This window comes from Neltuma alba, unplaced genomic scaffold (genome assembly GCF_004799145.2).
Source record: "Neltuma alba isolate B1F8T4 unplaced genomic scaffold, ASM479914v2 tig00003893_pilon, whole genome shotgun sequence".
NCBI lineage: Eukaryota > Viridiplantae > Streptophyta > Magnoliopsida > Fabales > Fabaceae > Neltuma > Neltuma alba.
In genome coordinates this window covers 386,911-414,567 of record NW_021633470.1, presented here as the reverse complement: position 1 = coordinate 414,567, position 27,657 = coordinate 386,911, and the positions used below count along the sequence as shown (strand labels likewise).

At 37.5% G+C, this 27,657-nt stretch overlaps 2 protein-coding genes across 3 annotated transcripts; both read left to right on the top strand.

Moving 5' to 3' along the window:
* Positions 1-1,114: 1,114 nt before the first annotated feature.
* Positions 1,115-26,935, top strand: LOC114742921 (keratin-associated protein 5-4-like). Of its 2 annotated transcripts, none has more exons than XM_028931149.1 (4): positions 1,115-1,196; positions 11,228-11,306; positions 11,404-11,674; positions 26,261-26,935. In XM_028931149.1, the coding sequence occupies exons 1-4, from the start codon at positions 1,191-1,193 to the stop codon at positions 26,826-26,828; spliced, it is 924 nt and encodes a 307-aa protein (XP_028786982.1). In that variant the 5' UTR covers positions 1,115-1,190; the 3' UTR covers positions 26,829-26,935. The 2 variants fall into 2 exon arrangements, with proteins under 2 accessions (XP_028786982.1, XP_028786981.1); XM_028931148.1 differs by lacking the exon at positions 1,115-1,196 and adding an exon at positions 10,981-11,128.
* On the top strand, positions 1,209-2,267 carry LOC114742922 (keratin-associated protein 5-11-like). The gene is made up of 2 exons (XM_028931150.1): positions 1,209-1,370; positions 1,469-2,267. The coding sequence occupies exons 1-2, from the start codon at positions 1,316-1,318 to the stop codon at positions 1,879-1,881; spliced, it is 468 nt and encodes a 155-aa protein (XP_028786983.1). The 5' UTR covers positions 1,209-1,315; the 3' UTR covers positions 1,882-2,267.
* Positions 26,936-27,657: the final 722 nt, after the last annotated feature.

Genomic DNA, 27,657 nt, shown 5'->3' with positions numbered 1-27,657 from the left:
TGTTTTATTAATTAATCCTCTTCAATATAGATCTTAAATTGTAGAAAATATATATGCATGCTCATTACTTCGAAAGTTAATAGATAAATCTTAATTATTTGAATAGATAAAAAATTTATATAGAAAAATTAAATCAAATTAAAATTATATTAATAATAATTTAAAAAATCGGGCTAGACTGGACTGGACCAACTGGTCTAAGGGGTCAGTCCCTAGTCCAGTCCAGCCCGATGAGACCAGTCTGGTCCAGTCTTGTTTCGGGCCAATTTTTTCTGGACCGGGTCTGTTCGGGTTGGACCGGACCATACTGAACCACCGGGTTTTTGCACAGTCCTATGCCATATAACTTGAAGTTGAAAGAAAAGTGACATGAATTTGCTCTGATTTGATGAATAATTAAAATGGATAGGGTCCATTAAAAAAAAAAACGGGTGGGAGCGGTGAAATAATGAGGGGCGTGGGGTAGGTACGTTTATATATGTAATGAGTATATTTTAGCACTGACCAAAAGGACAGCTAATTGGTTAGGGAATAATATTTGTTTAAGTTGACGATCCAAAAGGGCTGTCAATGTCATAGTAGGCCCATGCATGCATCTCAACAAAGCGGAACGATGCCGGCCTTCAATATCAGTAATTTTCGTTTTCGATTGTTTATTTTGAGTTTTACAGCGTGTAGGAGTGATTTGTGATGAATGATAGAGAACAGCAGAATGAATCGCAGAATAGTAAAGTGACGCGTGTGCACCAATCTTCCAAAAGTACCACTGTTACAAAAGCACGTTCGTGATTGGGGTTGGCATGAGCCGCTGACGATAATGCCTCACGCTCTGAGCTGGCTGAGTCAACGGCCCTACGTGCTGGGGGATTTAACAGTACCTAGGATTGAAAGCACTAAATACAACGCAGCCCTCAATTATGTAATATCCACACCGAGCACGATTTTGCTTTTGATGATTTATATGAAATGAGTTCATGGACGATTAAGTGTCACTTGTTTAATCCTTAGCTGAACTAACATATATGCATATCATCTGTCTCTTAGTGTGCATGATGCATCAGGAAAGAAGTACTGATTCCCCTATATATATATATAGGACTTCACCATACGCTTCCGAAAGCGTGGCACGACATAATAAGAACGTACGACTCGGTATTGGCAATTCAGTATCCCCAAGAAGGAATCCGAACATGAAGGTGAGGTCTATTTATAACTACTCGCTGATAAGTTTCTTGAAATTAATTTCATTAAGAAGGCGACTTCATTATTGTTGAAACTGGGATGGGTGCAGCAAAAAGTAACAATAAAGGTGGCAATGGAGTGCGAGAGTTCCAGGAACAAGGCGTTGAAAATAGCTTCTATGATAAAAGGTGTGTGTGTGTGTGTGTGGTCATCAAGTGGATCAATATACATAACAGCATGAATAGACTTAGATATATACTTGGCAGCGGAACATAAATATATGCAGGTGTGACTTCGGTGGCGATAGAAGGGGACAGCAAAGATAAAGTGGTGGTGACCGGGGAAGATGTGGACACGGTTTGCTTGGGCAGGATGCTGAGGAAGAAGTTCCGGTGTGTGACGGTGCTGACGGTGGAAGAGGTGAAGCCCAAAAAGGAGGACGACAAGGACAAGCCCAAATGTTGTACATTGTGTGTGGTGCCGCTTCATCCCTGCGTGAGGTGCCACAGCCCCAAGTGCGACGGTGGGTGCAAGCCGTGCTGCAAGTGCCAGAGCCCCAGGTGCGACGGTGGGTGCAAGCCGTGCTGCAAGTGCCAGAGCCCCAGGTGCGACGGTGGGTGCAAGCCCTGCTGCAAGTGCCAGAGCCACAGGTGCGACGGTGGGTGCAAGCCCTGCTGCAAGTGCCAGAGCCACAGGTGAGACGGCGGGTGCAAGCCCTGCTGCAAATGCGACAGCCACAAGTGCGACGGTAAGTGCAAGCCGTGCTGCAAGTGCGAGAGCCACGAATGCGACGGTGAGTGCAAGCCGTGCCCGGGATGCCGCAGCTACCGATGCCTTGGTCAGTGCGTTTCGGTGATCTGCTACGGCCACTACCCTCCTTGGGTCTCATGTCCCACTTGCTGCGCTAAGCCTCCCTCTTCCAATTGTTACAACGTCGTTTATGATCCTCCCCCGTCTGATTCTTGCTCCATCCAGTGACTCCACCGTTAACCTTTTTTCATTCCAATTCTCACTCTTCCCACACATTCAGAAACCACTTCTGTTCCTTTCACTTTCCTGTACTTGCATGTATGCTTCTTTCTGGCTCTATTGTTGTCGATCGTTTTACTCATTTTAATTTCTGCTTCCTTCAATAAATTAAAGCATTATTCGTATAGTTTGCGTATTCGCCTGCTTCCGCATCCACCATCGCCTCTAGCGAAAATCAATAATCTTCCCTTCTTTCGTGAGGCGTGTGACATATATCCAGCAACAAAATCTCATGCTTCATAAACTTGTCAGAACCTGAGCTTGGAGAGGTTAATTTGAATCGCTTGTATGTATGGAGTATTAGATGGAACATATATAATCATCATGAAAATACATATTAGCGGAATTACTTAGTCCACTAGCTAGTGGATATGGATAATTAACTAGCCACAAAATATTTTAGTTCACGTGTGGTTGAAACCTTAATTTTAAACCTTTCTGATAAGTTCGAATCATTTTTTTAATTTGAATATCTGAGACATATTTGTTTTCGAATATTCGTATAGGTTCTGAAGTTGCAATATATTTAGTTCTTATCCATTGATACGCATTCTCTGGGCTGGGGGGAAGGAAAAAAAAGATACCCATTCTAAATAACGTTTAATTATCACCACATAGGATAAAAAAGGTATTTTTAGCATCGTGAACGGTATGATCGATAATTAAAGTGAAAATACGCTCAAAACAAAACTAATCTGCCTGGCATTGACATGTAAACTAAAAACAAACATCCATGTATATTAAGTTAGAAGTGTGATCACTCAGGAGAAATTAGATACGTTTTCTCATGTTTGCTTTACACATGAAAATATGCGTGCGTGTGTTCATGTTTATGACCATATTAAACAAAGGCTGAGGACCATTTAGAGTCAATTCAAGAAATAACAGGATAAGATTTTATGCGTGGGTGGGGGTTAGTGGTTGGAATGATCCGTCAAGGGGCGGCTCTCTTGGGACAACAATGTAAATGCACATCCGGAATGACACATTTCACCCAATCAAATGAAAGCCCATCCGTCGACTTTTATGGTCAATAGTCGAACTCCATTATTTTTTTAATTAAAAAAATTATGTTTTTTCAGCATTATTAGCCAACCGATGCTTTCAATTGTCTCGTTTTGACAACGAAAGACTGTCCACACCAACTACCGTAATCATTTCTCCCATGCCTGTCTCTTCGTGTCTGTTTTATTAATTTGCTCAAAATAAATGACTAACACAGTATGAATCGGTTACTGATTTTAAAATTATTGTATGCTGAGTTGTGTATTGTGAGATCTTAGCCTCATCCGTATATTATTACAACGCAACTCACCCGGCCCACTGTTTTTAATCACCAAATAGAACACTGGTCACTTTGTCACCAATAAGTTTGTGTACGGACGTGATGCTTAATTTCTTCTCTCAAATAACACAAATGGAAGACAAGCGAGACGTTCACTTCAACGGATGATAAAATTAGAATGAAGCGACAGATGTATATAACATTGAAACACGGGTGGGGCTCGCTTATAACCATATTCATTAATTTGCAGTCTCTCTTCCCCTTCTTGTTGTCTTCCTTTTCTTCTTTTCTGTCCTCCACCTTTGCTGCTGCAAAACGTAGAAAAGAAAAAAAAAATTCGACAACGAAAGATTGTCCACACCAACTACTGTCATCATTTCTCCCATGCTTGTCTCTTTGTGTCTGTTTTATTTGCTCAAAATAAATTACTAACACAGTATGAATCTCTTGCTGACTTTAAAATTATTGTATGCTGCGTTGTGTATTGAGATCTTAGTCTCATCAGGGTATTATTACAACGCAACTTACCCGGCCCACTGTTTTTAATCACCAAATACCGGTCACTTTGTCATTAATGAGTTTGTGTACGGACGTGATGCTTAATTTCTTCTCTCAAATAACAAAAATAAGAGACAAGCGAGACGTTCGCGTCGACGGATAATAAAATTAGAATGAAGCTATAGATGTATATAACATTGAAACAAGGGTGGGGCTAGCTTATAACCATATTCATTAATTTGCAGTCTCTCTTCACCTTCTTGTTGTCTTCCCTTTGATCTTTTCTGTCCTCTACCTTTGCTGCTGCAAAACGTATTAATCACGACTGCTAAGTCCTCTCCAAGACGCGCAGTGAAATCGTTGAACTTTCTTTTAAAAAAAAAACAAAAAGAAAAAAAATTCGAGGTTCATAGCGACCAGTCTCAACTTGCTTTAAAAAACAAGAATCAATAATTAATTGGGGAGCGTTATAAATATTATAAAATATAGATGTCCATCTCCTCTTTCTCTTCAATTTTATCAACTTCCATTACTTCTACTAGGCATTAATCTTCTATTACTCCATTACTTCTCCCCTATGCCTTTAATCTTGTAACTCACTCCCCACTCACATTCATGTGGTTTATTGTCCACTATCTATCATGTAAGTACAAATATAACTTATATGTAAGACTGTGCCTATAAATAGGGCATGTCTTTGTATTGTAATGTAAGTGAAGCAAGTGAAGGAATACAATATCATTCTCTCATTTTCTTATTTACATCTCTTTTCTAATCTACTTTTTTTATTGGTTAATTTCATAACACGTTGTCAGCACGAGGCTCTATCATCTGAGTTCATGGCTTCTAGTTGATACATGTTAATATTTTGTTCGTTGAATGAAGATAGTTTGATCTGAATAGTTTGGTAAGATTTCTCCAATTTATTTCATCGTATTGAGATATAAAAAATTTTATTTTTATTTCTTACTTTTCTTATATTTTATATTTTTATGATTCTATTATCCTTATACTTCTTGATTTACTATGAGGTTTATTTTCATCTATAACATCACTATATATGATTATTATCTCTGATATTAGTTAATTATTGTCTTATAAAGTAAAATGTTAAACACATAAATAAATGGCCAATAGCCATTATACTTTTGATTTTGTGATTAGATGGTCAGAAACTACATCACTTTTTAATGATTTTTGATAAAAGACTATATTGTGGTTGTAACAGATGGTATGGCAAATTTGTCACAATTTGATAATCTACATCAAAATCCTGAAGATTGATGGTTTAAAAATTAAACGACACAAAAGAACTTCGCAGTTCTGAAAATTTTGTTATGGTCCGAAAGACTAATATTTAAAAAAATTGATGGTGTGCTATTGAAGTAAGGAACATATCCATAAGAGTGATAAAGAGTATGATCACATTGTATCAGTAGAACTGATAAGGGCAATAATCTTTGGGCTTGACTATTGAATCATAACAAAAAAATCAGTAATAGCTCTGTGATTAATATGATAAAATTATGAACAAATGTTATAATATGATTAGAAGTCATGTAGACAAATATGTATCAATTCGTTGACAGTAATGTTAAAAAAAATGGTTGTGAAGTCAAAAAGACCATGTGATATTATGAAAATATCAAAAGTAATTTTAATGTTTAAAGGCAGCAAGTTATGAAGAAAGATATCTAAAGTATTTATAAAAATAGAAGAGATACAATCATATACCTAGAAGGCTATATATATAATGTTTAATTTTATCAGTTTGTCAATTTATTGTGATTTGGGAGAAACAAATTATCATAAGAATTTGATATTGTGATATTAATAAGTGTGTAACATAAAATTAAATAGATCAAATAGACTCAAAAGTTATTAGTTATATTTTATTTATATCTTATTAATACGGTCTGATTCAATATTAGTTTTAAATATTTTGAATGTCTATAGTACCTTGATCAATATTGAAAAGTTTTGAACGTTAATTTTGATCTGTACTTTATTTTCAAAAGTTCATTTTAAATGTTTCTTCTATATTTTTTTTTGTTGTCTCTATGTGTATTGTAAGTTAAATCCATGATACTTATAGTTATTTGTTATTATGTTAATGATATATTGAAATAAAGTTATTTTTCATATTCCTCTTAAATTATGTAGTTCTTGAAGACCTACAGGTAATAATATTATTATAGTTCCAGAAGAACTGATGCTGCTTTTTTTATGAGCAGACAAAGTATTGATAGTGAAAAATATAATCCATGGATCTACATCAAAATCTTGGTTCTTCAAATAGTATAAATGCTATAGTAAAATTGGATTAAAATCCATAATTACATATGAATTAGGAAGTACTTGGTCTATGAGACAAAAAGTAGATTATTGGCCTTAGCCTCTCATATGCTATTAACTGTTTATAAAATATATAAAGGAATCATGTTTGAATAACTCATAATTGAGGGAAGACTGTTGGAATAAAGTATGAGTTGACATTGGATATATTTTTCATATCAATTTCATAAATGGATATCATCAATCATATATTATATTGAAAAGTTTATTGGTAACAAAACATGGTAGAGTAAACCAGAAGTTTACTAATATAATTAGATTTATTATTGGCATGACTTGTTTGATCATCTTGAACTATATAATGCAACAAATTATTAAAGATTACGTATTGATATCCATTGAAGAACCAGAAGATTCTTCCGAATAGCCAATATTTTTAAGAATTCGTATGTGCTGCTTGTTCTCAAAGAAAACTAATTATAGAATATCACTATTATGTTTTGTTTTGAAATAGATCACTATATTTCTGAAAATATATTAAACTCATATATATGGGTCCATTTAGAAGCACATAAGCCGTATAAGTATTCAACATTTGATAGATGCATCTATATAAAATAGTAACATGTGTGATTGATATTAGTTTGCAATCTGAAGTTTGCAAGATTGTTTAGATAAATATTTTTGGACTATGTGATCCTAAACACTTGATTTTAGAAGCAAATTTATATATCAGGCTTTTAATGTTGAAAAGCGTGTTTAACAAACTGATCTAGTAAAATTATTTGTTTATGTCTTCGTGAATAGCTTGATCAACATTTATAAGAATAAATTTTTCTATTTTAGTGTTGGCATATTTGATTTAATGTATTGCAATACTTATAGACATCAAGGCAACAAAATTCTCCCAATAAAATTGGCTTTTGGTCAGGAGCTAGATATTTTCCATCTAAAAATTGAAATGTGCAATATTTATTCCTACCAATCCACCACAATGCACATAGATGGATATTTAAAGAAAGTTGGGACATATGCTGAACAAGAACTTCCTTCTTTTGTTTGTCTCTAAATGGAACAAAACAATATTCTTAGAAGAAACAAATAGATTTTGGAGACTTATATTATATAATTAGTTGACTGTTATTTGACAAACTCTTCCGAATATGAGGGTGAGAAGTTGAGTAGCGGGAAAAGAGAACGCATGGAATGTATTATTACTATCAAATATAAATCCTCATGTATATCAGTATGGATCAGAAGTTCATCAAACATTGCATTCATGAAATGCTACAAAATATTTTACTAACCTGAATGAAAATTTTTAAATCTCTTATTCCAACTGAAATACTCTAATTAGTATAAATAAAAATGAGACATGCTGGAAGAATGAGAGGTTAATTGGTTCTAATATAATTATATTGAGTAAAGAGGAGCATACAACTTAGAAGTTGTATTGAGGGGGATTGTACTCTAAAAGAGTGTTAAGATATAACTAATTGTAAAATTCCAGAAGAGATTCAGGTACCCGAAGAAGAAGAAAAAGATCTCAATAAGTTATATCACCAGAGAAAAAATGAAACTAAAAAGATAAATGTTATCAATAAGGATTTTGATCGAAAGATCACATGATAAAAAGAGGATCTTACACATAAATCTATCATATAAAGTAGACATAAATTTGGCTAAGAAGAAAAGTAAAAGGGAAAAGATGTGATGAAAATATATGTCGATGTGTGAAAATGGGCCTGCAGTCCAACACATAGAATATAATGTTTCTATAGAATATATGAACGTTTATGTGAAAATATAGATTTTCATAAATGATTATAATGAGACATATTATTTTGTTTTTAAGAAAATACAATTATGTGAGGACCTTTTTTTCGAAGCTTTTAAGGCATAGGAATTCTTTGGAAACGGATAGAAATTATATAAGGATTGAAAGAATAATTTTATCCTTTTGTTTTCAATTTTTAGCGGTCGAGAGGACATAGTCGCCAAAATTTATTCTCTGAATGCATAAAATGAGCACAGAAAGCGTTTTCAGATACAATATGACCAGATAATAATTGAGGGTCAATGATGAAATGTGATATTGTTAGCAGATATCTTGAATTTATCATAGATTAAGAAATTCTAGAGTCTAGACTGAATTGTATGATTATCTTTTTTTTTAAATTTCATTTATGATTTATATTATCTTTTAAATAAATAATTCTAAGTAGAATTATATTTATTAGATTATCTTCTATTTATTAGAGTTTCCTATTTTTGTAATTTTTTTTCACTTGAGGATTAAGGGGGTGTTTGAATTATTCAAGAAGTGCTTTTAAAAAAACATTTTTTCACAAATCGAGACAAATTTTTTTATACTCCTCCGGTCCTTAATATAAGACCCAATTCTTGAGTTAGTTTTGGTCCTAAATATAAGAACAATTTCTCATATTTATCAATTTTCTCTAAATTATCTCTATGATACTCCCTCAACCATAATTAAGTAGAAGAAAGAGAGAGGGTATTAAGAAAGATGATTATGGTGTTTTAGGAAAAATGTGTCATTTTTCTTATAATTAACTAACTTACCTAACTTCCTTAATCTAATCAAATTAGTTTAATGGGTCTTATATTAAGGACCAGAGGAGTATATTTATTTCATATAAGGCAAAAACACTTTTAAATTCATAGTTTTATTTTTATCGAAACCCTCCAAAATTAGGATACGAGGCGTTTAGAGTAAAGTAGGATAAATGATTGGTTTGCTTTCTTGAAAATTAATAAAATAACAGTACTTACGATTTTATTTACACATGTCGCGTGCGCGCGCACGTGCAGAGAGAGAGTATTACTCTTGTGAATGCCTCAGGTTGAAGCTGGCAATACGTAATAGAATAAAAGAGAACTTTTTTTTTTGACAAAAAAGTTACAAACTACAAAAGTCTTATAATACAAGCAAAATCTTATAATTAAAATCGGGGGTTGCAGAATAAAAGAGAACTTTTTTTTTTTTTTGGTGAACAGAAGTTTTTTTATTTACACAACAGAGAACTGTTGTGCGGCTAGCCGGCCATGAGACGTGAGACGTGACGCCCCATTGAAGTCCTAGTCTGCCGCAGGAGACTCGAATGCGCATGGTGTTTTGGAGGAAGAGTGTCTGTGATGGGCCTTCCCCAATAATGGAAAGGCCCAACGCCAGTGCTTGCATTGTTGGTTGGGCTTCTTCGGCTTCATGTCATCGTACCCGAAAACAGGAAGCACCTTCCTCCCCGACCCGCATTACATTTTCTCTTTTCGTCTTCCCCTTAACTCTCAGATCAACATCCTAGTACCGTCTTCCTTATCCACAACCATTTACAGTATCCCTATTTTATGTGTCGTGTAGGTTACCGTACACACTCCTCTCCTCACCAGTCTAATTAATAAGCCTTTAAGGCGACACCTAAATTTTGTATATATTCATCACATGGACAACCGACATGAGAGTTTCTCCGGTGGCCCTCATTCTTGATGACAATTTATGCCGCCAGTCTCCAGAAATAAGAACACATGCATGCATGTAACTCAATACTGTGCTCTTTTGGAGAATATTGAATGCGGTGGACATAATTAGGTGATCCTGCTTAATTAAGATCACTGAAATAAAAGGCAATCCAACCTCCCCAACACTTTTATCTTATATCTTTTTTTATTAAAATTCTAAGATCCCACTTCTTCGATCTTTGAAATTAAGTTCATTAAAATTTTCAACCCTCCATTTCCCTCATAGCAAGAACAAGGTAAAAGGGTAAATAAATCACGAAAATAAGGCTGCGAAAAACCAACTCAAAGCCGGTTGCTGTTTGATAATTAGGAAAATGACACTCAGGCCCATGAAACACAACATACTGTAAAAAGATCCTAGAAAACTCGGTAAATATATACGCACTCAGAATATGCATGCCATATAACTTGAAGTTGAAAGAAACGTGACATGAATTTGCTCTGATTTGATGAATAATTAAAATGGATAGGGTCCATTAAAAAAAAAAAAAACGGATGGGAGCGGTGAAATAATTAGGGGCGTAGGGTAGGTACGTTTATATATGTAATGAGTATATTTTAGCACTGACCAAAATGACAGCTAATTGGATAGGGAATAATATTTGTTGAAGTTGACGGTCGAAAAGGGCTGTCAATGTCATAGTAGGCCCATGCATGCATCTCAACAAAGCGGAACGATGCCGGCCTTCAATATCAGTAATTTTCGTTTTCGATTGTTTATTTTAAGTTTTACAGCGTGTAGGAGTAATTTGTGATGAATGATAGAGAACAGCAGAATGAATCGCAGAATAGTAAAGTGACGCGTGTGCACCAATCTTCCAAAAGTACCACTGTTACAAGAGCACGTTGGTGATTGGGGTTGGCATGAACCGCTGACGATAATGCCTCACACTCTGAGCTGGCTGAGTCAACGGCTGTACGTGCTGGGGGATTTAACAGTACCTAGGATTGAAAGCACTAAATACGACGCACCCCTCAATTATGTAATATCCATACCGTGCACGATTTTACTTTTGATGATTTATATGAAATGAGTTCACGGACCAAATTATTTTTTAGAGCGTATAACCTAGAACCGACAGTATGATTAAGTGTCACTTGTTTAATCCCTAGCTGAACTAATATATATGTATATCATCTGTCTCTTTGTGTGCATGATGCATCAGGGAAGAAGTACTGATTCCCCTATATATATATATATAGAGGACTTCAGACGCTTCCGAAAGCGTGGCACGACACAATAAGAACGTACGACTCGGTATTGGCAATTCAGTATCCCCAAGAAGGAGTCCGAACATGAAGGTGAGGTCTATTTAATTATAACTGCTTGCTGCTCAGTTTCTTGAAATTAATTTCATTAAGAAGGCGACTTCATTATTGTTGAAACTGGGATGGGTGCAGCAAAAAATAACAGTGAAGGTGGCAATGGAGTGCGAGAGTTGCAGGAACAAGGCCTTGAAAATAGCTTCGATGATAAAAGGTGTGTGTGTGTGTGTGTGTGGTCACGTGGATCAATATACGTACTAGCATGAATAGACTTAGATATATACTTGGAAGCGGAACATAAATATATGCAGGTGTGACTTCGGTGGCGATAGAAGGGGACAGCAAAGATAAAGTGGTGGTGACCGGGGAAGATGTGGACGCGGTTTGCTTGGGCAGGATGCTGAGGAAGAAGTTCCGGTGTGTGACGGTGCTGACGGTGGAAGAGGTGAAGCCCAAAAAGGAGGACGACAAGGACAAGGACAAAGGCAAGCCCAAATGTTGTACAGTGTGTGTGGTGCCGCTTCCTCCCTGCGTGAGGTGCCGCAGCCCCAAGTGCGACGGTGGGTGCAAGCCGTGCTGCAAGTGCCAGAGCCCCAGGTGCGACGGTGGGTGCAAGCCCTGCTGCAAGTGCAACAGCCACAGGTGCGACGGTAAGTGCAAGCCGTGCTGCAAGTGCGAGAGCCACAAATGCGGGGGTGAGTGCAAGCCGTGCCCGGGATGCCGCAGCTACCGGTGCGGTGGTCAGTGCGTTTCGGTGATCTGCTACGGTCACTGCCCTCCTTGGGTCTCATGTCCCTCTTGCTGCGCTAAGCCTTTCTCTTCCCATTGTTACAATGTCGTTTATGATCCTCCACCGTCTGATTCTTGCTCCATCCAGTGACTCCACCGTTAATCTTTTTTCATTCCAATTCTCACTCTTCCCACACATTCAGAAACCACTTCTGTTCCTTTCACTTTCCTGTACTTGCATGTATGCTTCTTTCTGGCTCTACTGTTGTCGATCGTTTTACTCATTTTAATTTCTGCTTCCTTCAATAAATTAAAGCATTATTCGTATAGTTTGCGTATTCGCCTGCTTCCGCATCCACCATCGCCTCTAGCGAAAATCAATAATCTTCCCTTCTTTCGTGAGGCGTGTGACATACATATCCAGCAACAAAATCTCATGCTTCATAAACTTGTCAGAACCTGAGCTTGGAGAGGTTAATTTGAATCGCTTGTATGTATGGAGTATTAGATGGAACATTATATAATCATCATGAAAATACATATTAGCGGAATTACTTAGTCCACTAGCTAGTGGATATGGATAATTAACTAGCCACAAAATATTTTAGTTAACGTGTGGTTGAAACCTTAGTTTTAAACCTTTCTGATAACTTCGAATCGTTTTTTTACTTTAATTTGAATATCCGAGGCACATCTGTCTTCGAATATTCGTTTTTGAAGTTGCAATATATTTAGTTCTATCCATCGATACTCTCTCTTGGCTGGGGGAAAAAAAGATACCGATTCTCAATAACGTTTAATTATCACCACAGAGGATAAAAAGGGTATTTTTAGCATCGTGAACGGTATGATCGATAATTAAAGTGAAAATACGCGCAAAACAAAACTAATTAATGTGCCCGGCATTGACATGTAAACTAAAAACAAACATCCATGCATATAAAGTTAGGATCATGATCACTCAGAAGAAATTAGATGCGTTTTCTCATGTATGTTTTACACATGAAAATATGTGTGTTCATGTTTATGGCCATATTATATTTTTTTAAATATAAATATATATATATATATATATATATATATTGTGTGTTGAATAGAAAAAGACAGACTCGTATGTAAAGTCTTGCTCGCACTTTGACGTGTTTACATCAAGTCATTTCTGTGGATCATAGATGTGTCGTTTGCATGACAGTGTGTGCACCATTGAAATACATTGAAACAATTAGCCTTTTCCTATAGCTGTGATAATTAATTTAGGTACAAATCGATGCATTTACTTCGTTTAATGGGAGGCAACATGTGACACGTTTGAAAAAGTAAAATAGCAGATATATGTATCTGCATATATATATATATATATATATTCCTCCAATTCTTAATATATAACCTAATTATTGAGTTGATTTTGGTTCTAATTATAGATCTATTTCTCATATTTATTAATTTTTTCTAAATTACTTTTATGGATGCTCTTTCAACGATAATCAAGTAGAAGAGAAATGGAAGATATTAAGAAAAATAATTATGGTGTTTTAGAAAAAATATGTCATATTTCTTATAATTAACTAACTTACCTAACTTTCTTAATCTAATTAAATTAGTTGAATAGGTCTTATATTAAGGACCGGAGGAGTATATATATATATATATATGATTAGGTTTAGGTACGTGGAGAATGATCATTGCTCGTCTAATAGGGATGGTTCCAAACTTCTTAAATTGAGTTACAAATGAAAAGTAAATCCTTTGACTTTTGTTTTTTCGGTCGGCGGGGGGATCTTAGTTAGTTAAAGGCCTATAACCTTGAAAATAAATAAAGGCTGAGGCCCCTTTTGAGTCAAGTCAAGAAATAACAGGATAAGATTTTATACGTGGGTGGGTGTTAGTGGTTGGAATGATCCGTCAAGGGGCGGGTCTGTTGGGACAACAATGTAAATGCGCCTCCGGGATGACATATTTCATCCAATCAAATGAAAGCCCATCCGTCGAGTTTTATGGTCAAAAGTCAAGCTCCATCATTTTTTTTAAATTAAAAAAATTATGTTTTTTCAGCATTATTAGCCAACCAATGCTTTCATTGTCTCGTTTTGACAACGAAAGATTGTCCACACCCCAACTACCTGTCATCATTTCTCCCGTGCCTGTCCCTTTGTGTCTGTTTTATTTCCTCAAAATAAATGGCTAACACAGTATGAGTCTGTTACTGATTTTTAAATTATTGTATGCTGAGTTGTGTATTGTGAGATCTTAGTCTCATCAGTGTATTATTACAACGCAACTTGCCCGGCCGGCCCACTCTTTTTAATCACCAAATACAATACCGGTCACTTTGTCACCACTACGTTTGTGTACGGACATGGTGCTAAATTTCTTCTCTCAAATAGCAAAAATAAGAGACAAGCGATCGAGACGTTCACTTCAAGGGATGATAACCATATTCGTTAATTTGCAGTCTCTCTTCCCCTTCTTGTTGTCTTCCCTTTAATCTTTTCTGTCCTCTACCTTTGCTGCTGCAAAACAAGAATGAATAATTCAGTGGGGACCGGAGCAATATAATAAACAAAGTCCGGTGGAGGTGGCGGATGTATAGTGACGACAAGGACTGAGGATGGACTCAGATTTAATTTATAGATAAAGAGGAGAGGGATAAGCTTAACAAGTTTTGGTTTGCTAATCTGTCCCTATTTGTAGTGCTACATGCATGTGCAGGCTTTAATTATTCCCAAAAACACGTGAATTAATTAGTTTGCTTTCATACCATTAAGCTCTTAATAAGCCTCTAAGCAGCCTGTCATTAGTCATTACCCCCTTTCTTTATGACCCGCGCACATCTCACGTGCACGTCCAAATCAAATCGGGTAGAGTCTCTTCTTCTATTAGTAATTTAATGCTGTTGAATTCAAGGCCCTTTGTAAATCAAAAGTTTTAATTCTAACACATTTGATCACCCCGGTAACAAAGAATTGTCCGCCACGACAGTCATGCACTTTCCTATAAGTTGTCTTTGTTATTCTGTGAAAAATATTTTTGTTGTGATTATTTTGCCAAAGATTTCTTTTTTTTTTTTTTTTGATAAGCTGCCAACGATTTCTTTAAACAAATACATTTAGATGATTGTATTTCCGATTATATGATAAGCTAGATTGCGTTCTTAAAACATGACAAGTTTTATACCTTTTATAATTATTAATTTTTTAATTTTATACATATTAATTTTATAATTACGAAAGAGTGTTCACACCGACAACTATCATGATACTAGAGTTGTGTTCTTTTATTAGAATATTTTATCATGTTTATCTCGCCATATTTTTTTCATTAATTTATACATAAAATTTAATGATTTCAATCTTTTCTAGGAAAATACTTAAGACGCAGTATGAGATACAGCATGGTTTATAATTATTTCTACGGGATAAGGTGTTTAGATATTCCGGCAATATTTATAAAAGAGCATTCAGCACCTAAATTTTTTTTGGCTCTTGTATGTTTTGGAACTTTATTTTTGTAGTAAAAATACTCTAACTGTTATCTGTCATTAAATTTGACTGTTAAATTATGCAGTTTAATTAGTATCTTTAATGATGTAACTTAATAACAGATAATAGATTGAGACAAAAGTGCTACGGAATAAAATTTTTAAGGTATATAACAGCAAAGAAAAAAATTCAAGTATTGGTTACTCCTTTATGAATACTTCTGGTATATTTAAACATTTTATCTCATTTTTTTTACACTCCACAATATGATAATTGGACTTCCAAAAAATTCTTTCGGCTGTAAAATAATCAGATACTACCTTTGACCTTACTTATAAGAGCTAGTTGAGGGGGCAAATGAGTATTAGTTTGTTTTTGGAACGTGGCAGTACCGTCGTATTCAAAGCCATGACTGGCAAAAGCGAAAGCAGTATTAGACTGTACGCAGCGGGCAACGGAACTGGGCAGGTTGAAGAATTGCAGGACTTGATGCTGTGTAAAGACTTGAAGTGGGATTGATGTAAACCGTTGAAGGAGGCCCGCTTTGGGCTGTTACTGTCCGTGGCTGCCCTGAGGATACCCCATCTGGATGAGTAGGTGCCACAGTTATTGCATAGACTGGGTAGTAGGATGGGATTGCTACGTAATGGACAAATTGCTCAATTTGATGATTTTGATCCACTTGTGAGCCTAACCTGTATGCGCATTCTTCCACTTGATCCCTTTGGATTGCAGGGCTAGTATCAGATATTTCACTCCTCATATTTGCATGGCCCGCTTTTACTTGCTCTTGCAAGTGAACAGCTTTGACAAATAACTGCTGCAGGTTGATGCAAACAAATACACCCCTTCATGTTATTATCCCCCAGTTTCCGTAATACGACAGAGAAAAGTAAGAATATCCTAAATACTGTGATAGAAAGCGCAAGGAGGATTTAAAAAAAGAGAAGTAGCCCCACTATCAATATAAAAGAGACCCAAATTGATATATACCTCGCAATTGGATAAGGAGAAAGCAAACTTAAAGCGTCACTGTTTCTTGCATGCACAAGCTGCAACGGAGACGGGACCATCACTGGTGGTGCCAAAGCAGCCGAGGAAGCAGCACACCCATCTTCTTGCCTCGTCATGACAGTCGCAGCAAAGTTCAATTGGGCAAACAGCTCCTCCATCTCGGGCTTTTCTTGCTTCGGTCGGCCGCCACTATCATCGACTCCAAGTGGAGGAAGACTAAACATGGAAGGCGACGAGGAAAGAGACCCAGAAGGCGATGTGTCCGCCACAAGTAAGTCAGACACTGTATTAACGTCATCCAAACTCTTCATCTGTCTATTGTTGTAATTCACAGCCAAAGCCTCCAAATCAGTGCCGGAGTCATTCTTGGGAAACCCGTCAGGTTTCGCTGAGCAATCAACGGCGGAAGCATCTGGCCCGAGCCGAGAGAGAATCCTAGAGTAGTCATGGCTAGCGTCCACGAACTCTTGATCGGCGTAATGGATTGAAATAGCAGTGATCTCTGGCTCAAAGCGGAACAAGAACAGCCTCAGACGCAAAGGTTTGATGAGAGGCGAGGCCGCAGTTACACGATCATACTCTTGGATCATCAGCTGGAGGTCTTCGTCGTGGATTATTGAAATAAGACCGTCAAAGTCCTCAGCGGGAAGAAGATACTTGAGGATGAAAGGTCGGCCGTGGAGGAGAGTACGAGAGAGCCGAAGACAGACTTCTGTGAGGGAAGAATGGCGATGGACCACTGCGATGCGGGGGTCACCGCCGACGTAGCAGAGGGACCTGTCATGTGGGCAGGGGACGATTCGTCCACCGTAACTGCACATAAGGCGGAGCTTGTCTTGAGGCCGACTGGGTAATTGGTGAGAACAATGAGACCAGGAACCGCTGGGACGACGAGGAGTCCGCACCGAGGGGGTTGGTGAATCCATTGACGGACAGCAGACTGAAAAAGAAACAATATAATGCAAGTTTATACTCGTATTTTATATTTCAGGTTAAAAGAAAAAAAGATGCTAGTAGGTTCACTTTGTTAATTTATTGCTGAAATTTTTGGTTCATTCTGCCCGTTATTTTCTTACTTTTTTTCGTTTAAGATCCCATATATATACCTAAAATAATCTGCCCATGTTAATGAACGACATTTCAATTCATTCAACATTGCACTGATTTCATGGTAAAAAATACGGTTGCAGTAATTGGTGCGAGAGAGAATCTAATCATATTTGTTAATCCTTCTATTGGAGATAAAGGATAATGTGCCTTTCTTTTTTTCTTGCTAGAGGATTGATTTGACTATTGAGAAATTAAGGTAATGATTCGTTTCTGATTTGATATTCATATCCATCTCTTTTAATTTATGGATTGACCATCTCTCTTTTAAATTTCCCTTGGATCAAGTGTCTCGTATAAAATTTACCAATGCAATGTTTTGCGCAGAGGCGGAACATGGATGATTGTACTTTAAAAAAAAAAAAAGAGAGAATCATGATTTTGTTTTTAAGAAAATACAATTATATAAGGACCTTTTTTTTTAGAAGCATTTAAGGCATAGGAATTCTTTGGAAACGAATAGAAATTACATAAGGATTGAAAGATTAATTTTATCTTTTTCTTTTCAATTTTTAGCGGCTGAGAGGACATAGTCTCCAAAATTTATCCTCTGAATGCATAAAATGAGCACACAAAGCGTTTTCAGATACAATATGACCAGATGATAATTGAGGGTCAATGATGAAATGTGATATTGTTAGCGGATATCTTGAATTAATCATAGATTAGGAAATTCAAGAATGAATTGTATGATTATTTTTTTCCTAAATTTCATTTATGATTTATATTATCTTTTGAATAAATAACTTGAAGTAGAATTATATTTATTAGAGTTTCCTATTTTTATAATTTTTCTCACTTGAGGATTAAGGGGGGTGTTTGGATTATCTAATAGGCGGCGTCCCATTGAAGTCCTAATCTGCAGCAGGAGACTCGAATGCGCATGTTGGTTTGGAGGAAGACTGTCTGTGATGGGCCTTCCCCCAATAATGGAAAGGCCCAATGCCAGTGCTTGCATTGTTGGTTGGGCTTCTTTGTCGCCACGTCATCGTACCCGAACAAAGGAAGCACCTTCTTCCCCGACCCGTACGGTGTTCCCCCATATTTCATGTTCTCTTTTCATCTTCCCCTCACTCTCAGATCAAAATCCCAGTACCTTCTTCCTTGTTCACAACCATTTACAGTTTCCCTATTTTATGTTCCCGATTCGTACCTTATCTTTTAAAAAAAAAAATTTTATAGATCATTATACCAAATAAATATGATCTCGAGTTACAAGAGTCATAATTTCTTTATTTATTTTGATTTGATTAAAAACGTTGAAAAGCGACTAATTAAACCCAAACGTAATATAGCCAGCATAAATTGATTTGCTTTCATTTTGTGGCGATCCTCTCTTACCTGGCCGCAAGGCAACTGAACCAACACATGCGTACCTGCGGGCAGCCAGTCTGTGGGCGACGTGGGTCTTGCTTTAATACATTATACTACCTCCACTCCTTAATACTCCTTCCGTTCCTTATTATAAGAGACATTTGATACTTATGGCATGTTCTCATATATAAGAGACACTTAAAAGTTATCTCTATTTTTTTATATTGATTTCCTATTTTACCCTTATTTATTTTGTCTCCAACTCATACTCTCCCTCCCTCCCACTTCTCTTTCTTTTAATAATTTAATTGTTCTCTCTCATACTCTCTCTCCTTATTAATGGGGGCATTGTTGGAAAAAATATTATACTTTTTACATATTAATTGTCCTCAACTAATTTTAACTGTTTTTTTTATGAACGTAATTTGGTTATTTGTCTCTTATAATAAGGAACGGAGGGAGTATAAAATTTTGTTTGACTTTTATATATTTTATCTCTCATATTTACATAATTTTTTTTCTAAGATACTCATTCTAATAATTATAGTTTTAACCAGTACACTTTAGTACATTGCCTCCATCTCCAAATGCAAAACGCTCCGTGTTGCCATCTTCTTGCTTCACCCAACTCACCAACGAACACAGGGTTGGATATGGGACTCGTAACAAAACTTGACGGATGGATTGATATTGGACGTACGGTAGAAGGATGACATTGGTCCTGTATATGTGTATCTATGCATGCATTACCATGCACACTCCTCCCCTGACCAGTTTAATTAATAAGCCTTTAAGGCGACACCTAAATTTTGTATATACTGATCATATGGACAACCGACATGAGAGTTTCTCCGATGGCCCTCATTCTTGATGACAATTTATGCCGCCAGTCTCCAGAAACAAGAATACATGTAACTCAATACTGTACTCTTTTGGAGAATATTGAATAGGGAGGACATAATTAGGTGATCCTACTTAAGATTACTGAAATAAAAGGCAATCCAACCTCCCCCAGCTCCCAGTTATGTATAGGGAGAAGCCCTTGGCATAGTGTGCACGACATTTAAACACCAATCATCTGTTTTTGTGTTGCCATTAAGTTGACGTGATGAGACGCTTGCACGTGCTGCCTTCCCCTTACAGCTGCTGGCACTCTTATTCAATCCCCCATCCATCTCCTGAACTTTGCCCTGGCTAATATCACCGTCATCGTTATATATATAGGCACAGGCTAGGTTGCTTCACGCATCCATACACAACACTCACAGATCAGTGCGTACTGAATTTGGTGTAGAGATCAAGAAGCGAGGAAGGAAGGGGGATGATGGTTCCGATGGTGGTATGTGGAAGTTTATTGAAGAAGCGGGCAAGGAGAGCAGCATATGAGAGGCTCAACGCGAGATCAGGAATGGTGAATTCCAAGAATCTGTTGGCAGCGCTCAGAGATGCGTATGTGGATGCCATGCTTCGCGTTGCTCAACGTCTCCTGCATTTCAACACCGCTCAACTTCCCTTCTTCTGTGAGTGTGACGCCCACCACCACCATGCCTACTAGCTCCCTTCACATAAGTGCTTGTACTTTTGTTTACTCTTGCCGCCGGCGTCCTTCTACTAGCTCCGCCGCATTTCCTTTGCTCTCTCCTACTCACCCACACCCACTCAATATTAAGTTGTATCCTAGGTATTATGTATATCTTATTTCATTTCTCATAGATTACAAACAGTATGCACATCTTCTGACTTAATGAGTATGTATTCCTTTTACATGTAATGAGTAATAGGTCAGAAAGCTCTTTGCAGTACCGAGTCTTATCATTGCCCACTTCCATTCTCGGAGCTCCAGATGACCCGCTGCTATCATCTTTGGGCTTTCCAGTCTCCGTACGTTCTCCCTTCCCCTCTCTTGATCTTTCCTAGGTTTGTTTGGCTCGAACTTTCAGATCTGGCCAACAACCAAAAAAAAAAGCATTTAGAAACGCATGGCTTTTATATTCCTGTGAAACGAGACACATCCTTATCGACTGGACTATAGCTTTCATTGATCTTATTTACTTTTATACTGACAACATTATATAATTTAATTTTAAATCAGAATTAATTGAGTCCTAAACTTTTTAAGGGCAAAAGGTTGAAATTAAAGATATTTTATATTTTATTAATTCATATTCACACGCATGTATTTCTCATCAATACGGGGATCCGAGAATATTTGATTTTAGGGAAACTAATTTTGGGTCAGCGCTTAAGCTTTTAAAAACTACTCTTAAAAAAAAGCAAACACTCCAACAAATAGTAATACTGGGTTCCTAGCCAGAAAACGATGGGCATAGCCGTGGTGGATCTTTTGAATCCAACGACCAGCTCCCACATGTCCCACGGTTGAAGAAGTTGGAATCCCCCTCCCCCCCTTGCCTGGCACTCCATTTTCCATTTTATTCCGGTCATTTTCTAACAATCACAATAAATTTGATTAATGTCCCAATCTCTGTGTGTGTGTAAGGGATGCTTTCCTAGCCAACAAAAGTCAAACAGCAGTTAAAAGCTTTTAATTAATTTTTATTACTCTTTTACCTTATATCTTATGTTTTTAGGTTAATATAATTAAAATGAGGACAAATTTAAAGTATCAAAGTTTATTTAATTCTTATTTTTATTAGAAGTCTCTAAAGTCCCACTTCTTCTGTTTTTTAAATTAAACCCGTTAAAATTTCTTCAACCCTGCATTTCACGGCAAGTACAGGGTAAAAGGGTAAATAAATCACGAGAATAACTGAACAAGGCTGATTTGGAATCGTACCTACTATTGCCTCTCAATCATATACATTGACTTCCCCCATGACAAATACGAGTATCAGTTTCATCTGATTTTCCTCCCCATTTTTTAGTTAATAATAATAGGACTGATGTGTTAGAATCAGGTTTCTCCTTATTATAAGCCTTGTGCCCATGGTAATGTGATGGTAGCCGGGCCGAACAGAGAGCGGTGGGATTTAAATAGACCCGCCTGTTTATTTGTACACTACAGTTTAATTGATTTTGAGTTGTTGATCAGGGCCCCGTTTGGCAGAATGATAAAAATTCCCCATAAATCTATTTCACGTAAACTGAGACAAAGTTATTGTTGAAATTTTGGTTCATTCTGCCCGTTATTTTCTTACTATTTTTTGTTTAAGATCCCATACCTACCTAAAATAATCTGCCCGAGTTAATGAACGACATTTCAGTTCATCCAACATTGCACTGATTTCATGGTAAAAAATACGGTTGCAGCTTAATTGGCGCGAGAGAGAATCTAATCAACGATAATGATTTGTTTCTGATTTTATATTCATAACCATCTCTTTTAATTTATGGATTTGACCATCTCTCTTTTAAATTTCCTTTGGATCAAATGACTCGTATAAAATTTAGCAACGCAATGTTTTGCGCAGAACCTAGATGATTGTACTTTGGGGGGGGGGAAGAATAATGATTTTGTTTTTAAGAAAATACAATTTTATAAGGACCTTTCTTTAGAAGCTTTTAAGGCATAGGAATTCTTTGGAAACGAACAGAAATTATATAAGGATTGAAACATTAATTTTATCCTTTTCTTTTCAATTTTTAGCAGCTGAGAGGACATAGTCGCCAAAATTTATTCTCTGAATGCATAAAATGAGCGCACACAGCGTTTTCAGATACAATATGACCGGATAATAATTGAGGGTCAACGATGAAATATGATATTTTTAGCAGATATCTTGAATTTATCATAGATGAGGAAATTCTTCTAGGATGAATTGTATGATTTTTTTTTCTTAATTTCATTTATGATTTACATTATCTCTTAAATAAATAATTTGAAGTAGAATTATATTTATTAGATTGTCTTCTATTTATTAGATTTTCCTATTTTTATATAATTTTTTTACTTGAGGATTAAGTTAGGATAAGATAACTGATTGGCTTGCTTTCTTGAAAATTAAAAAAAAAACAGTACTAACGATTTTATTAAATAGGTTGTGCGTGCGCGCGTGTAGAGAGAGAGAGAGAGATTGTTACTTTCGTGACTGCGTGAGGTTGAAGCTGCCAATACGTAATAGAATAAAAGAGAACCTGTTTTTTCTTTTTTTGACACAAAAGAGAACCCTTTTTTTTTGTTTTAACACCAAAATAATAAAAGAGAACTGATGTGTGGCCATGAGGCCCGAGACGTGACGTCCCATTGAAGTCCTAATCTGCCACCTGCGGCAGATTAGGACTTGAATGGGACGCATAATGTGTATGGCGAGTCATGACTTTATGTGCACGCTTTGTGGCGAATTAAACCCAAATGTAATATAGCCATTATAAATTGATTTGCCTTCATTTTGTGGCGATCCTCCCTTACTTGGGCGGAGGGCAAGTGAACGTCGAACACGTGCGTACCTGCCGGCAGTTAGTCTGTGGACGACGTGTTGTCATGTTCTCGCTTCACCCAACTCACCAACGAACAGAGGATCGGATGTGGCACTCGTAACAGAACTTGACACTGCTTTATTCATTGATCAACACCAAACCGGCAAGATGATTCACTTATTGATATGTGTGAGTGTGTGTGTGTGTGTGTAATCTTTACTTTATGTGCACGCATAATGTGTATGGTGAGTCATGATTGTGGCATCCATAATGGCCACTAATGCTGGCGTTTGGCGAAAAGCGACGGATTAATATAGGACGCACAGTAGAAGGATAAGAGTGGTCCAGCACATATGCATCAATGCATGCCTGTGAGGGCGAAACGACATACAGGTGTCTTGTACGTGGGTCACCATACGCACTCCTCCCCTGGCCAGTCTAATCAATGAGCCTTTGAGGCGACGCCTAAATTTTGTATATATTCATCACATGGACAACCGACGACGGCATGACAGTTCCTCCGGTGGCCTGGCCCTCATTCTTGATGACAATTTAATATTTATGCCGCCAGTCTCCACAAATAAGAATACATGTAACTCAATACTCTACTCTTTTGGAGAATATTGAATACGGTGGACATAATTAGGTGTTCCTACTTAATTAAGATCACTGAAATAAAAGGCAATCCGTCCTCCCCACCTCCCAATTATACATAGACACAGGCTAGGTGGCTTCGCGCGTCCGTACACAACACTCACACATCACTACGTACAGAAAAAGATGCGCGTTGCCGTGGTGGATCTTTTGAACCCAACGACCAGCTCCCCCATGTTCCATCGTTGAAGTTGGAAATTCACACCCCCCCCCCCCCAAAAAAAAATTTCCGGCCGCCTGGCGCTCCGTTTTCCATTTGATTCCTGTCACTTTCTAACAAAATATAATTGAATGCGCTAAATTTTATTTATGGTAATTTTGGTATAAGGGGTTATAATTAGAAAACAAAACCTATCAGTGACTCGATTAATTACAATGCAATAGAGTCCGTCTTGTACGAGGGAAATCGGAGAGGGGAGGGGAGGAAAAATTTTATTAGGTTCATTTTAAAAAATTAAAAAAAAGTAGTGTTAAAAGCTTTTAATTAATTTTTATTACTCTTTTACCTTATATCTTATTTTTATTGGAATTCTAAGATCCCACTTCTTCCATCTTTGAAATTAAGTTCATTAAAATTTTTTCAACCCTCCATTTCCCTCATAGCAAGTACAGGGTAAAAGGGCAAATAAATCACAAGAATAAGGCTGCGAAAAACCAACTCAAAGCCAGCTGATGTTTGATAATTGGGAAAATGACACTCAGATTTTATAGAACATAAAATACTGTAAAAAAGTCTCAGGAAACTTGGTAAATATATACTTGCTCAGAATATGCATGCCATATATAACTTAAAGTTGAAAGAAAAGTGACATGAATTTAATTTGCGCTGATTTGATGAATAATTAAAATGATAGGGTCCTTTTGGAAAAAAAAACGGTTGGGACCGATGAAATAATTAGGGGGGTGGGGTGGGCACGATTATATATGTAATGAGCATATTTTAGCACGGTCCAAAATGACAGCTAATTGGTGAGGGAATAATAATATTTGTTTGAGTTGACGATCCAAAAGGGCTGTCAATGCCATAGTAGGCCCATGCATGCATCTCTCAACAAAACGGAACGATGCCGGCCTTCAATATCAGTCATTTTCGTTTTCGATTGTTTATTTTGAGTTTTACAGCGTGTAGGAGTCATTTGTGATGAATGATAGAGAACAGCAGAATGAATCGCAGAATAGTAAAGTGACGCGTGTGCACCAATCTTCCAAAAGTGCTGCTATTACAAGAGCACGCTCGTGATTGGGGTTGGCATGAACCGCTGACGATAATGCCTCACTCTCTGAGCTGGATGAGTCAACGGCCCAACGTGCTGGGAGATTTAACAGTACCTAGGATTGAAAGCACTAAATACGACACACCCCTCAATTATGTAATATCCACACCGCGCACGATTTTACTTTTGATGATTTATATGAAATGAGTTCACGGACGATATTATTTTTTAGAGCATATAACCTAGAACCGACAGTATGATTAAGTGTCACTTGTTTAATCCCTAGCTGAACTAATATACTACCTCTGGTCCTTAATATAAGATCCTGTTTGATTTTTATTTTGGTCTTAAATATAAGACCCCAATCCACTTTGTCTCTCATATTTAGTCAATTTTTTTCCAAAATAGTCCTTCTAATAATTATAGTTCTAGTAAATACACTTGATTAGCAAGGATATTTTAGGAAAGATAACACTTATTTAGAACAAATAATTAACTCAACTTACTTTCTTAATCTCCTCAAATTAGTCAACTGGCTCTTATAATTAGGACCGGAGGTAGTATATGTATATCATCTGTCTCTTAGTGTGCATGATGCATCAGGGAAGAAGTACTGATTCCCCTATATATATATATAGAGGACTTCAGACGCTTCCGAAAGCGTGGCACGACACAATAAGAACGTACGACTCGGTATTGGCAATTCAGTATCCCCAAGAAGGAGTCCGAACATGAAGGTGAGGTCTATTTAATTATAACTACTTGCTGCTCAGTTTCTTGAAATCAATTTCATTAAGAAGGCGACTTCATTATTGTTGAAACTGGGATGGGTGCAGCTAAAAATAACAGTGAAGGTGGCAATTCAGTGCGAGTGTTGCAGGAACAAGGCATTGAAAATAGCTTCGATGATAAAAGGTGGGTGTGTGTGTGTGTGTGGTCACGTGGATCAATATACGTACTAGCATGAATAGACTTAGATATATACTTGGAAGCGGAACATAAATATATGCAGGTGTGACTTCGGTGGCGATAGAAGGGGACAAACTGGTGGTGACCGGGGAAGATGTGGACGCGATTTGCTTGGGCAGGATGCTGAGGAAGAAGTTCCGGTGTGTGACGGTGCTGACGGTGGAAGAGGTGAAGCCGCCCAAAAAGGAGGACGACAAGGACAAGGACAAGGACAAGGACAAGGACAAGGGCAAGGACAAGGACAAGGGCAAGGACAAGGACAAGCCCAAATGTTGTACAGTGTGTGTGGTGCCGCTTCCTCCCTGCGTGAGGTGCCAGAGCCCCAAGTGCGACGGTGGGTGCAAGCCGTGCTGCAAGTGCCAGAGCCCCAGGTGCGACGGTGGGTGCAAGCCGTGCTGCAAGTGCGAGAGCCCCAGGTGCGACGGTAAGTGCAAGCCTTGCTGCAAGTGCAACAGCCACAGGTGCGACGGTAAGTGCAAGCCGTGCTGCAAGTGCGAGAGCCCCAGGTGCGACGGTAAGTGCAAGCCTTGCTGCAAGTGCAACAGCCACAGGTGCGACGGTAAGTGCAAGCCGTGCTGCAAGTGCGAGAGCCCCAGGTGCGACGGTAAGTGCAAGCCTTGCTGCAAGTGCAACAGCCACAGGTGCGACGGTAAGTGCAAGCCGTGCTGCAAGTGCGAGAGCCACAAATGCGGGGGTGAGTGCAAGCCGTGCCCGGGATGCCGCAGCTACCGGTGCGGTGGTCAGTGCTTTGCGGTGATCTGCTACGGTCACTGCCCTCCTTGGGTCTCATGTCCCTCTTGCTGCGCTAAGCCTTTCTATTCCCATTGTTACAATGCCGTTTATGATCCTCCACCGTCTGATTTTTGCTCCATCCAGTGACTCCACCGTTAATCTTTTTTCATTCCAATTCTCACTCTTCCCACACATTCAGAAACCACTTCTGTTCCTTTCACTTTCCTGTACTTGCATGTATGCTTCTTTCTGGCTCTATTGTTGTCGATCGTTTTACTCATTTTAATTTCTGCTTCCTTCAATAAATTAAAGCATTATTCGTATAGTTTGCGTATTCGCCTGCTTCCGCATCCACCATCGCCTCTAGCGAAAATCAATAATCTTCCCTTCTTTCGTGAGGCGTGTGACATATATATCCAGCAACAAAATCTCATGCTTCATAAACTTGTCAGAACCTGAGCTTGGAGAGGTTAATTTGAATCGCTTGTATGTATGGAGTATTAGATGGAACATATATAATCATCATGAAAATACATATTAGCGGAATTACTTAGTCCACTAGCTAGTGGATATGGATAATTAACTAGCCACAAAATATCTTAGTTCGCGTGTGGTTGAAACCTTAGTTTTAAACCTTTCTGATAACTTCGAATCGTTTTTTTAATTTGAATATCTGAGGCACATTTGTTTTCGAATATTCGTTTTTGAGGCTGCAATATATTTAGTTCTTATCCATCGATACTCCTTCTCTTGGCTGGGGGAAAAAAAGATACCGATTCTAAATAACGTTTAATTATCACCACAGAGGATAAAAAGGGTATTTTTAGCATCGTGAACGGTATGATCGATAATTAAAGTGAAAATACGCGCAAAACAAAACTAATCTGCCTGGCATTGACATGTAAACTAAAAACAAACATCCATGCATATAAAGTTAGGAGCATGATCGCTCAGAAGAAATTAGATGCGTTTTCTC